The sequence below is a fragment of the Podarcis muralis genome, chromosome 12, assembly GCF_964188315.1.
Source record: "Podarcis muralis chromosome 12, rPodMur119.hap1.1, whole genome shotgun sequence".
Lineage (NCBI taxonomy): Eukaryota > Metazoa > Chordata > Lepidosauria > Squamata > Lacertidae > Podarcis > Podarcis muralis.
This window is the reverse complement of record NC_135666.1, coordinates 1,630,091-1,644,147: the sequence shown is the minus strand read 5'-3', so window position 1 is coordinate 1,644,147 and position 14,057 is coordinate 1,630,091. Positions and strand designations below refer to the sequence as shown.

General features: G+C 46.0%; 2 protein-coding genes across 2 annotated transcripts in view; both read left to right on the top strand.

Annotated features, from left to right (window-relative positions):
• LOC114589886 (uncharacterized) overlaps positions 1–14,057 on the top strand; it is a 69,253-nt gene that overhangs the window by 18,173 nt on the left and 37,023 nt on the right. The gene's annotated exons all lie outside the window — the stretch shown is intronic.
• LOC114607274 (uncharacterized) overlaps positions 1–14,057 on the top strand; it is a 35,544-nt gene that overhangs the window by 5,698 nt on the left and 15,789 nt on the right. Inside the window, exons 6-11 of the mRNA XM_077937051.1 lie at positions 6,516–6,609; positions 8,513–8,995; positions 9,196–9,277; positions 9,552–9,631; positions 10,261–10,387; positions 10,479–11,981. Coding sequence (XP_077793177.1) covers positions 6,516–6,609; positions 8,513–8,995; positions 9,196–9,277; positions 9,552–9,631; positions 10,261–10,387; positions 10,479–11,981 — 2,369 coding nt within the window. The remainder of the gene's footprint in view (positions 1–6,515; positions 6,610–8,512; positions 8,996–9,195; positions 9,278–9,551; positions 9,632–10,260; positions 10,388–10,478; positions 11,982–14,057) is intronic.

Here is a 14,057-nt window from a genome sequence, read left to right as displayed (position 1 = left end):
CCGACTCTTCGTGACCCCATGGACCAGAGCACGCCAGGCACCTCTGTCCTCCACTACCTCCCGCAGTTTGGTCAAACTCATGCTGGTAACCTCAAAAACACTATCCAACCATCTTGTCCTCTGTCGCCCCCTTCTCCTTGTGCCCTCCATCTTTCCCAGCATCAGGGTCTTCTCCAGGGAGTCTTCTCTTCTCATGAGGTGGCCAAAGTACTGGAGCCTCAGCTTCACGATCTGTCCTTCCAGTGAGCACTCAGGGCTGATTTCCTTAAGAATGGATGCGTTTGATCTTCTTGCAGTCCATGGGACTCTCAAGAGTCTTCTCCAGCACCATAATTCAAAAGCATCAATTCTTCGGCGATCAGCCTTCTTTATGGTCCAGCTCTCACTTCCATACATCACTACTGGGAAAACCATGGCTTTAACTATACGGACCTTTGTTGGCAAGGTGATGTCTCTACTTCTCAAGATGCTGTCTAGGCCTGTCATTGCCCTTCTCCCAAGAACAAAATAAAATCGTATAAAATCACTTACAGTGGTACCTCGGGTTAAGTACTTAAATCGTTCCAGAGGTCCGTTCTTAACCTAAACTGTTCTTAACCTGCAGCACCACTTTAGCTAATGGGGCCTCCTGCTGCCGCCGCCCCGCCGGACCACGATTTCTGTTCTCATCCTGAAGCAAAGTTCTTAACCTGAGGTACTATTTCTGGGTTAGCAGTGTATGTAACCTGAGGCGTATGTAACCCGTGGTACCACTGTACACATAGAAAGTTCTTGTTTGTCATTTATCTGTCAGAAAGAAGTTCATTCCGAAATGGTCACTCTAATCAGGTTTACAGAGACACTCAGAAAGGAGATTGACTTGATAAGTCATAAGACATCAATAAAACCTTTTCTACCCAACTCATTGAGAGCCAAAGATAAGGTTCAGGAAATGAGCTCTAAATCACGAGAGTTTACAAGGCAGAAGCTTGACAGTGGAATGAAAGAATAACATCACTTAGTGCATCTGTTGAATAAGGTTTGCCTTGCTGCTGTATTTTTCCATGTATAAGACTATGATTTTTTCCTAAATTTTTCAAGTTTAAAATAAGGAGTCATCTTATACATGGATAGTGCATAGTGCATTTTAATTTTGGGTAAAAAAACCAGGGGTTGTCTTATATATGGTGGTGCCTTACACATGGAAAAATACGGTATATGCTGGGTCCTATCATGGATTACAGTTCAACTGGCCAAGAGACATATGAGGACTTTATCAGGGGATCAAGTGGTCATATAGACTTAATCAACGTGGATCCTCCAAACTACTACAATCAAGCTCAGAGAGTCTTACTATCCTTTAGGACCTCAAAAATTCCCTCACTGCTACATCGCACAAAGCCTATGTTGATTTCCAAAGGAATTTTCCCAGTATGAGTCTTTTAACAACCTGATTTTATCACCACTAATTCTTCACTTTAAAGCAGCCAGATCCCAGAAATATAAAAGGACTCTAAAGAGGAGAACATAAAGGAGCTTAAGCAAATCGTCTCAAGAAGATTTGATCAGCTGTTGGGAACCAGAGGACCCAATTAAGAATAAATATGCCCTAGAGGATAATTTGATCATCCCACTTAAAGATTGCATTCTAGGAGAATCATAGAAACACAGTGGGAAGGGGCTACAGGGGCCATCTAGTCTAACCCACTGCAGTGCTGGAGTTTCAACTAAAGCATGCATGGCAGATGGCTTCTGGTGCTGCTCTGCCTTAATGGAGGCAGCTCCCACGATAGCGGGAGATTGTTATTGAAGGAAAAATAAGGATGATTGAGGGTAATTATCCTTGCAAATTCCCCCCAGGGACAGGGGGAACAGGCTCCACTCACAGTTCATCTATGTACATGGCTCTTGCTCCGGCATGGAATGCGGGAGGCCGGGAGTGCAAAAGAACTTCGCCTGCCAATAACCCTCCTATGCCGCCATTAGGAAGCAGAGGTTCTCCTGTTAATTAGAGTTTAATTTGGACTAAAGTACAGGTGCGTGCGAGAAGAGATGTAATCATAAACTGTGCAATTGAATCAGCTGCAAGGTTGTTAAGGTCTGAACTTGAAAGAAGACTTCAATCAGTGTAAACGACGGTGTGGGGGGAGGGGAGTTTATGGTCTTTAAATAAAGTTTCATTTTTTACAGATATGATTTGGCAACCCTCCCTGAAATGCTAGTTCAATTATGCATGTATAGGTGAAGCTGGATTGCAGTTATGGAGTATAATACCAAGTGGAACTGTGTGTGTTATAAAGAAAGAAGGAAAAAGGAAAGCTCTATTCAGCAGAAGGTTTATGATGGAAATTTAGAGCTGACTTCCCTATTCTCTATTATTTGTGGACTGAATGCTAAAAAGACTTGGAATTTAATTTAATTGGAAATATATTTGCTTATTTTTGGCTGAATGGAGAGATGAAAGGAATCTGTGGACTTGCTTCTATCTTGTGGACAATGCTTCTATTGATGCAGCCTAGAATAAAAGGTAAAGGTAAAGGACCCCTGACAGTTCAAGTCCAGTCATGAACGACTCTGGGGTTGTGGTGCTCATCTCACTTTACTGGCCGAGGGAGCCAACGTTTGTCTGCAGACAGTTTTTCCGGGTTATGTGGCCAGCATGACTTAAGCCGCTTCTGGGAAAACCAGAGTAGTGCACGGAAACGCTGTTTACCTTCCTGCCGGAGCGGTACCTATTTATCTACATGCACTTTGACGTGCTTTCAAACTGCTAGGTTGGCAGGAGCTGGGACCGAGCAACAGGAGCTCACCCTGTCACGGAGATTTGAACCACCAACCTTCCGACTGGGAAGCCCTAGGCTCAGTGGTTTACACCACAGCACAAGCTGCATCCCTTGCAGCCAAGAATAGGATTAGCTATTTTTGCTGCTGCATCACACTGCTGAAGAGAAGAATTGAGAATGGAAGAATGAAAAGCCTTGTGAGTAGTACATGGATGTTCTGTCCATAGGAAATTGACCACCACACCAGCAAGAGGACTTCCATAGCGCCCAGATCCTCAGCTGTCAGGATGGGGTGGGGAGGCAGAATCAGCACCATGGAGAGGGACAAAGGAGCCTGCTTCAAGACCACAGCTAGCAATCCTGCAGCAGAGGCAGAGCAGTTATCTCATCAGTGGCCTGGAGTTACCCAAGAATCTGGCTTGCTATTGGCTGGCTTGAGGCCCCACCCCCTGAATGCCCCACCTGGGCAGTTAAAGGACCGGTTCCTCCTCTGCAACCACTGGCTTCCTCTTGGTCCCTAAAGTGGGTGATACCGCCCCATGAAGGGTTTTTTCCTGGGGGGCACTAAGAGGCAAAGGTGTGGCAGTGTACAAAACTCTCAGACTTTGAAGAACTTCCATTGCATAATCAAGTTCATTGGTTTTGTGTTGTACTAATTAAACTATGTGCATTTGATTTTGAGTAAATATGCAACTGTTACCGTTTAGAATTTATGGTGTTATTATCTTCCTTAGTGTGTTGTACAAAACAGCTCTTCTGAATAATGCTTTTATATGGTAGGGGGCACTGAGGAGGACTGGGGGCCAGTGGCCGAAAAATGTTTGGTGACCTAGGATCTGGAGTTTCAGGCTCAGGATTTCCCCCCAGAGTCTCAGTCCTCTGAGGAGCCTGTAGACTAGTGGGTTAGAGTGGCAGAGGTGTCTTCCTGGGCTTTAAGGAAGGAGATTACAGTGAAGCATTAGAGCATGAAAAGGCTTTTAAGAATCATGAGTCATTCATTGCCTTCTAAATACTGATTTTTGGTAAGATAGGGAAAATAAAAATTAATGTTAAAAAATTAATCCAATAATCTGAATATATGTTATAACATATTTAAGTATTAATACAACCGAAGTTCACTTTGAATCACAATGAGAGCTCTTTCCCCACTAGGTGGTCAACTCCTCGCCCTCAGGAAAATACAGCTGACTAGGCAGGTGGGGATACAGAAGATAGGGAAGCGAAGATAGGGAAGCGAGGTCAATTGGTATTTATTTGGAGGGGGAGAGGCAGAAACCAATATAAGCCCAGAAGGAAGGACAGGTAAACCACAACTAGGAGGAAATCTATCCCCCTCCTAACTCCCCAGTCTCCTAAACCAAGAATAAGCCCCAAATACCTGCACCTCCCCACCTCAGAAGGATGGGGCATCCCCAACATAGAAGCATATTACATTGCCAACCAAATACGCCATATAATCCCATATATACTAGAAGATGAGACAAAACAATGGATACACCTAGAGAGGGACACAATTGAAAATACAGTGGTGCCCCGCAAGACGAAAAACTCGCTAGACGAACGGGTTTTCCGTTTTTTTAGTTGTTCCGCAAGACGAATTTCCCTATGGGCTTGCTTCGCAAGACGAAACGTCTTGCGAGTTTGTTTCCTTTTTCTTAAAGCCGCGAAGCCGTTAATAGCCGCTAAGCCGTTAATAGCCGCTAAGCTGCTAATAGCCGTGCTTCGCAAGACAAAAAAACCCGCAAAACGAAGAGACTCACTGAACGGATTAATTTCGTCTTGCGAGGCACCACTGTACCTGCGCCACAGCATACCCTCTCCTCTCAAACAAACTAAGGAAAATTCCCACAACACTTAACAGGTACACACAGACCATGTTCAAAGCATGGAAAACAGAAATAGGCAAACTATCCCCATCCCCCACTAATTCCCCTGGTGTACCACCCATTATTCCACCATGCAGCACAAAACCTGGCAAACCAAAGGCCTGTATCACCTAACAGACTTCAATAAAAATAACAAACCTTTGTCAACACAAGAAATACAGGACAAACTAAGACACCCAAATGCCCTGGTTAGCACAACACCAATTACATGCCTTCTTAAACAATCCAGCAGTAAAATCAGCAGCAACTAGGCCCCTGACAACCTTTGAAAACCTCCTAACAACAAAGGGACATGGTAAAGGGATGGTATCCTCAATATACAAAATGCTAGTCCAAAATCCTACGAACCCCCTAGACGCTGTGAGATTAACCCCACTCAATGGACCAGAATGTGGTCTAAACCCCACTTTAATTCCATATCAATGAAAAGAAAATAACTCACTCTGAAACTCACCTGCAGGTGGTACCTAAGACCAAGAAAACTAGTGCTAATACACCCAGGAACCTCACCAAAATGCTAGAGAGGGTGCACCTCCACAGGTACATACCTCCACATTTGGTGGGAGTGCCCCCAAATCCAACTATTCTGGACAACAGCTATATGAGAAATATGTAAAATAACTAAGCAAGTATTAGAAACCACCCCAGAATTGGCCCTACTAAACATTTTCCAAGACAATAATGCCCATTTACACCACAAACAACTCATAGCCCACCTACTTTCAGCAGCCAGAAACATCATCCTGGAGAGACCTGTCAGGAGTAGGCATGGACCAATGGTACCAAATAGTATGGGAAACAGCCTTATTAGAAAACATAAACTGAAACTGACAGGGGGACAAATAGAAGACGACGCCTTCACCCTGGTATCGCTCCCCTTTATCACATACACAGCCCAACAAGACAATGACAAAAATCCACCAACAGCATACAAATCAGTATGGCTAACCTGACCCAAAACACCCACCCACCCCACTCACACAAGAAAATAAAGATCACCACAGCCAACCACAAACAAACAACCACACCTTAGACCAACCCCAACCTCTCTCACTACCAAAGGAACACAAGTGAACAGCAGAGAACCTGCACAAGCAACGCTGACACAAAAACCCCACATATATTAAGTGTTATGTACTGAAGTTCTCACCCTGGGCCAGCAGGGGGATACTGTAGATAGTTATGCAAATGAAGGATCGAAAAGTGACGTTCAGTGATTGGATAGTTATGTATGCAAATGAAGGATCGAAAAGTGACGTTCAGTGAGTGGATAGTTTTAGAAAATGGCAACAGTTACAATTGTTCTGGAGCTCTATATAAGCAGGCTGACTGAGCCCCTCAGCTGAGTTCTGTTCCAGCTTACAAAATAAAGAGCTGCTTTGGAGAAATCGCTGTGTCGTCTGCTATGTCAACCCACAACTTAACATTAAGTAAAATAGAAACATCACCACCCCACCCACCCCCACTCACCTTTCCCCCCTCAGCCTCTTTCCCCCTATTCTTCCTAATCTCTCAACAAATTAAACTGATCTGTAAAAATACATTCCCAAAAAACCTCCCCAATCTCCTCTCCATAAGCTTAAACTCATGAGAAGAGAAGATTCCCTGAAAAAGACCCTGATGTTGGGAAAGATGGAGGGCACAAGGAGAAGGGGACGACGGAGGACGAGATGGTGGGACAGTGTTCTCGAAGCTACCAGCATGAGTTTGACCAAACTGCGGGAGGCAGCGGAAGACAGGAGGGCCTGGCGTGCTCTGGTCCAGGGGGTCACGAAGAGGCGGACACAACTAAACGACTAAACAACAACAAAGCTTAAGGATGCGCAGAACCCCAACAGCACCCCCCCCCGCTGGGACCCCCCTTCAGCCCCCCCACCCTTCAACTCTCCACGCCCGCAGCCTTGCGGGGAAGGGCGACCCGTGAACGTGGCTCAGCTGCACGTGGGATCTGGTTCCTTCTTGTCTGGTTTTGGCTACAGCCAAGCAGGAGGCAAGGATGGGGACGAAAGGAGATGCAGCCCGGGGGGGGGGGGGCACGCTTCCCTTGCAAGCTTTTTCTGGCCAAGGGAGAGACCAGCTCAGATCCCCCAAAACACAGCATCTCTGGGGGTGTGGAATGGGCGGGGCTCCTCTTGCGCTCCGGCTCTGGAGGAAGAAAACGCAGAGAGAGAGGGGGGAGGGGATGAGCTGGGGGCGCTCGGCTTGCCAAGGGTTAAAAGGAACTGGGCCGAATTCCTACAGAGAGGAGGACAGAAAGGGGGGGGGGAACAGGTCCTCCCGATCCAAAGCCCCTCCCTCCCAAGTCACTTCCTGCAAGGGGGGGCGGGCGGTGGATGTTTGGTGTGTCTCCTTTGCAAGCTTTGCTGCCTGGGTGGCTCCTGCTGCAATCTGGTGAGTCTCCTCTCTCTTTCCTCCCTTTGGGGGAGAAGGGGGTCCCAGGGCTGCAGGGGGGCCGTGTTCAGATCATGCATGCCCCCCAGGGTCCTGCACCCCCTCCTTGCTCTCTGCCAAGCCGGGGGGGGGGCGAGGATGCAGGGGGGGCCGTGTTCAGATCATGCGTGCCCCCCAGGGTCCTGCACCCCCTCCTTGCTCTCTGCCAAGCCGGGGGGGGGGGCGAGGGTGCAGGGGGGCCGTGTTCAGATCATGCGTGCCCCCCAGGGTCCTGCACCCCCTCCTTGCTCTCTGGCAAGCCGGGGGGGGGGGCGGTTTTGCAGGAGGGCTGCAACCCTGTTCTTCCTTCATGGCAAAGGCTGCTCGCCGCTTTGTGGGGAAACCATGGCTTTCCTCCCCCCAGACTTGAGTTTGCTGCAATAGCCGAGGAGTCTCCTGGGTGTCCAGAGCCCAGTCTAGTCCTGTTGAGTTCCAGTCCGTCAGGCTGGAGGATGCGGACTAAGTGCTGGGATCAGTCTGAGCCCCTCTTGGAGGATGAGAAAGAGCAGGGAGAGGGGGCTGGCTGGGCCGGGGAGGGGAGGGGTCAGTGCCTCATGCAGGAGTGGGTGCTCCCTTCCTGCTTGGAGGAGGCGGGGTAAATCCGGAATGTGTCCTTTTTTTGAAAATGCATCTCTGGGTTATTTGTTTAATGTTTAATGCTGTATTGTGTTTTTAATATTTGGTTGGGAGCGTCCCAGAGTGGCTGGGGAAACCCAGCCAGATGGGTGGGGGATAAATAATAAATTCCTATTATTCTATTATACTCCTGTGAGAGCTTTGAATTGGACCTGGAAATGAAGGGACAACCAATGCCGCTGTTTTAAAACAGGAATTAAATGTGTTGTCAGGGGTTGTAATGGGAGGGATTCAATGAGATGGGGTAGACCCATGGATGCTCCTTGGAGAAAAAGGGGGGAAAGAAATGCCCTTCATAAAGAAAGGGAGCCCAGCCAACAATCTGGAGCAGATTCTGAACCATCCTCAAGAGCAGTTCCACTTAGAAAGCATTGCGATGATCCTATCTGATCCACAGCAGAGAGTACCCTGGCCATGTCATCTCTGCTCCAAGGGGACAGTGGTGGGCAAGCTGGCCAGAGCTGGAAAGGGGTACTTACAAACAGAATTTATTTACAATCATAGGAGGAATGTGAGCCCTTCTCACTTGTTTATAGTGCTATCCTTTGGATCTCAGACCTAAGAAAAAGGGATTCCACCCCACCAGTTTGTCTTGAGAACTTTGCACATGCCAAGTGGCTAGAAAATGAGACAGAAGCAGGAAGGAAATGGTCACTGAGTTCAGAGTCTGGGCTGTGTTGCAGTCCAGCCCTGGTTCCTAATAAGATTCCGGGAATCTTTTTCTTTTCCTGGTTGTGTATCAATTTCATAACAGAACAATGTATTTGCTTTGTAGGATTTGCAAAGGCCTCTACTTAGGAAAGACAGAACTTGGCAGTAGGACCAAGAGCTTTCTTCCGATCTCTTGGGGGATTCCACAGAGCCCAGATGGATGAATCAGAGTCCGCTGGCCCTGAAGCAGGAAGAGGCCATGCCATCCAAACTGGGAGCAGTGGGGGATTCTGGGATAGCTCCATGCAGAAGATCCTGGGTGAGGAGGACACCTTCAGCTCAGAAGTGCAGAGACAAAATTTCAGGCCGTTCTGCTACCAGGAGGCCAAAGGACCTCGAGAGGTTTGCAGCCGACTCTACAACCTTGATCATCAATGGCTGAAGCCAGAAAGGCACACGAAAGCTGAGATGCTGGATCTTGTGATCTTGGAGCAGTTCCTGGCTGTCCTTCCGCCAGAGATGGAGAGCTGGGTGAGAGAATGTGGAGCGGAGACCAGTTCCCAGGCGGTGGCTCTGGTGGAAGGATTCCTCCTGAGTCAGGCAGAGGAGAGGAAGCAGGCAGAGCAGCAGGTGAGAGAGACTTTCCTCTGGATACTCCCAAGGGGCTCTGAACATGAGAGAGAGTATCCCAAAATTCTCTCTTAATTCCCCAATCTTATTTGGAAAGCCTCCAAGGAATGAGATTGGATACCCCTAAAGCTTTTGCCTCTCCCAGTCCTTTTCTAATGTTTCTCTCCATTCTCTGCTTCCAATCCTTTTTGCCCTTTCAGGGAAAGATTATCTTTGCAGAAATGAGCCTGGATTCCTCTGAGGCAGAGATGACTCCATTGGAGACCGAAGAGAGACCACTGGGTAAGGAGGAAGGAGGGTTTTTTCCCCATTTGGTCACACATTCTGTAGATTTTGCCACTAATCTGTGGGTCCCCCCCCCCACATTTTGGGGAGGACACTAGGGGCCAAGAGCCCAAAGTGGGGACATGTATTTTTACCTAGCTAAGATACAAATGTCAAAATGCACTCAGTAGGTGAGACTTTTTTAACGGCCCACCTGTAGTTGGAGATGCACTGCTTCACCTCTAAGAGAAGCATGTGAAAATGGCCTGCCACTTACCTTTGTCTCTCACAGGTGACAGAATGATGCTGGCAAGAGATGCTTATCCATCTTTGCATGAAGGCAGAGATGCAGCAGCTATGGAACCAGATCAGGTAGGGAGAATGAAAGTCCCTAATGAATCTCTCTCCTCCTTCTCTTGGGTGTAAAGGCCATTGCAGGAGCCTTATGTTCTGAAAATGGTGAACAATCACCTCACGTTGACTAGCCTCCTGAATGTTGCTAATATTATTTATCAGTAGTTGCAGTTTTATTTACAGATTTAACATTTAATGCTAAAATAGGCTTCTAAGCAGTTGACAAATCATAAAAACAGTGGCCAGAATTCACCTTTCCCCTCATTCCCCTCCCCGTGACCCGCAGTACCCCCTGAAGTTGACTTTAAAGCATTGTGAAGGTTCCCCCCACCTCCAGAACAGTAGATGGGGAAAGCAAAGAGAGGATCCTTCCATCTGGGAAACTGGAATCCATGAGCAGAGAGAATTATTTGAAGATCACCATGTGGCATTCCATCCATTCCCCCAAAAGCTTAATACCAGTCATTAAAATACACACCAAAAAACAGTTTTGTTAAAACATTAAAATATGCATCCATAATAAAAATGTACAGCAAAACAATTACATTAAAACAAAACAGCAATGAACAGGCAGAAAACAACAGAGCAAAGTATAGTAGATAATCTGTATGTTGTCTAAGAAGGGGACCTTTCCCTTTTTATTTTAGGGTCTGGTGTGCTTTGAAGATGTAGCTGTTCATTTCACAGATGAGGAATGGGAGTTGCTGGATCCTGACCAAAGAGCTCTGTATAAGGAAGTAATGGAGGAGAATCGTGGGATCATGGATTCTCTTGGTAAGGCTGCCTTTTGGATTACAATATCTCTTTTGGAATTCTTTTTGAAATTCAGTCCCTGAGGCTGTGATCCGTTTCTTTTTTGTTGCAGATGGTGATGAATCAGAAAGGAATAATGAGGGAGACCAAATCTACACAATGGAGAAGCGGTATCAATATTTGGAGTGTATAGAAAGCTTCAAAAGAATTCATACAGGGGAGAAACCATATCAGTGCTTGGAATGTGGCAAGAGCTTCATTCGGAAATCGTATCTCCGTTCCCATAAAAAAACTCACAGTGTGGAGAAACCCTATAAGTGCTTGGAATGTGGAAAGAGCTTCGCCTGGAAGGTCAATCGAACAGCCCATGAAAGAATTCATACAGGGGAGAAACCATATCAGTGCTTGGAATGTGGAAAGAGCTTCATCCAGAAGATAAGTTTCACAGGTCATCAAAGAATTCATACTGGGGAGAAACCATATCAGTGCTTGGAATGTGGAAAGAGCTTCATCCAGAAGAAAAGTCTCGCACGCCATCAAAGAATTCATACAGGGGAGAAACCATATCAGTGTTTGGAATGTGGAAAGAGCTTCAGTTGGTACTACAATCTCAGTTCTCATCAAAGAACTCACAGCAAGGACAAACGATATCAGTGCATGGAATGTGGAAAGAGCTTCAGTCGGAAGGATAATCTCACTCTTCATCAAAGAATTCATGCTGGAGAGAAACCATATCAGTGTTTGGAATGTGGAAAGAGGTTCAGTCATAGGTTCCATCTCACATCCCATCAAACAACTCATACAGCGGAAAGGGCATTTCAGTGTTTTGAATGTGGAAGGAGCTTCACCCGGAAGGAAAGTCTGACTTCCCATCAAAGAATTCATACCGGGGAAAAACCGTATAAGTGCTTGGAATGTGGAAGGAGCTTCAGTTGGAAGATTAATCTGACTTTACATCAAAGAACTCATACAGGGGAGAAACCATATCAGTGCTTGGAATGTGGAAAGAGCTTCATTCGGAAGGAAATTCTCACTTCCCATCAAAGAATTCATACAGGGGAGAAACCGTATCAGTGCTTGGAATGTGGAAAAAGCTTCAGTCGGAAGAGAAGTCTCACTTCACATGAAAGAAGTCACAGCGAGGAGAAAGCATATCAGTGCATGGAATGTGGGAAGAGCTTTAGCCGGAAGGATTGTCTGACTTCACATCAAAGAACTCATACAGGGGAGAAGCCCTTTGAGTGCTTGGAATGTGGGAAGAGCTTCACTCATAGAGCAGGTCTCATGCACCATCAAAGAATCCATACAGGGGAGAAGCCCTTTGAGTGCTTGGAATGTGGAAAGAGATTCAGTCAGAGAACTGGTCTCATTTCCCATCAAAGAATCCATACAGGAGAGAAGCCATTTCAGTGTTTGGAATGTGGAAAGAGCTTCAGTCACAGTGCTAGCTTTAAGAACCATCAAAGAATCCATACAGGTGAGAAGCCATTTCAGTGCTTGGAATGTGGGAAGAGCTTCAGTCGGTACTCCCATCTCAGTTCGCATCAAAGAACTCACAGCAAGGACAAACCATATCAGTGCATGGAATGTGGAAAGAGCTTTGCTTGGAAGGAAAGTCTCACTCCCCATCAAAGAATTCATACAGGGGAGAAACCGTATGAGTGCTTTGAATGTAAAAAAAGGTTCAGTCAGAGCGTCCAGCTCTCCGTCCATCAAAGAATTCACACAGGGGACAAATGATACCAGTGCTCAGAATGTGGAAAGAGCTTCATTCGAAGCGCCCATCTCACTTCCCAGCAAATAATTCATACAGCGGACCAGTCTTCCAGAACTGCAAGTCTGGGGAAATATCATCAAAGGAAGAATGGCAAGAGAAGCTGATGTACTATGCAGAGTTGGCAAAGCTAACAGATAAACTGTCGGGGAAATGACAATAGTGACTTTGAAAAAGAATGGGAACCTTTTACATCATATCTGCAGAAACAACAAAAAAAAAAGAGTCATTGGCAGGATTTAAATAAACATTTGCAATTTTCTTTACAAAAAATAGGAAACTTAATATGACAATATAGAAGTAAATATAAACAGCAGAATGTAATATAAGATGTAATAAACCAGTGGTGGAAGTTGAGGGAAGTCCGCAGGAAAGGGGAAAATTGAAATCTGAATGTAATGTAATGATTATAGACATTGTTAAAAAATAAAAATCTAATAAAAATGATTTTTTAAAAAAAGAATTCATACAGCGGAGAAGCCATATAAGAGCTTCAGTTGGAAGAGAAGTCTCACTTCACATGAAAGAACTCACAGGGAGGAGACACCATATAAGTGCTTGGAATGTGGGAAGAGCTTTGCCCGGAAGACAAGTCTCACAGCCCATGGAAGAATTCACACAGGGGACAAAGCCTAACGGTGCTCAGAATGTGGACGGAGCTTCGGTCAGAGAGCCCAACTCACTTCCAATCAAATAATTCATAAAGGGGGAAACCATTCAGTTATTTCAATGCGGAAAGAGCTTCAATGAGTGTGACAATCCCGCTTCCCATCAAAGGATGCCTATCAGGAGAGGCATAGAAACAGAGAATTGTAGAGTTGGAAGGGACTACCAGGGCCATGGCAATGCTGGAGTGTCTACTGAAGCATGCCTGACAGATAGTCGTTCAACCTCCAGTGATGAACCTGCAAGGAAGGAGAGGTCACCATCAGAATTTTCTTCCTAATGTGTAGCCATTTGGATCCTCCCCTCTGGAGCAGCAGAAAACAAGCTTGCTCCATCTTCCATGTGACCCTTGATCATCTTGGTCACTCTCCTCTGCGCATGTTCTAGCTTGTCAATATCCTTCTTAAATTGTGGTGCCCAAAACTGGACACAGAACTCTGGTGGAATCTAACCAAGTTAGAATACAGCGCGACTATTTCTTCCCTCAATCCAGACACTATGCTTCTGTTGTTGCAGCCTAGAATAGGATCAGCTTTTTTTTTGCTGCTGCTGCTACATTGCACTGCTGAAGAGGAGACGGGAGAGTGGAAGAATGAAAAGTCTTTGAGTGGTACATGGGTGTTCTATCCAAGGGAAACTGACCACTGCACCAGCCGCAGAACTTCCTTAGTGCTCAGGTCCCCAGCTGTCAGGAAGGGAAGGCAGGGTCAGCTCCAGGGAGAGGATCGGAGGAGTGTGCTTCAAGGCCGCAGCTAGAAAGCCAGCAGCAGAGGGAGAACAGGCATCTTGTCTTGTGTGAAAACAACTCAAGTAAAAGCCTCACTATTTTGGAATCTTAACTCTCATGGATAGTAATGGGGTTACCAATTCTCCTACTCGGGCTCAAGCAACTAAGTTTATGGAGGATTTTTTCCAAGAGCTTTGGACACTTTGGGAATGACTCTAGCAAATGCCTTTATACTTATCTACTGTCATGTATTTTGGCCAAACTGCGGGAGGCAGTGGAAGACAGGAGGGCCTGGCGTGCTCTGGTCCATGGGGTCACGAAGAGTCGGACACGACTAAACAACTAAACAACAACAACAACACTGTCATGTATTAAATACTGGAAACTCATTGTTGGTCTTAATTTTCCGACGTGGGTGACCTTAGAATATGCACATACAGCCCCTTTGGTGGGCTGGAGAATACTAGGATCAAAATATTTGAAATCCCAGGTGACTCTAGAAACAACAAAGTCAGTTAGAAAGA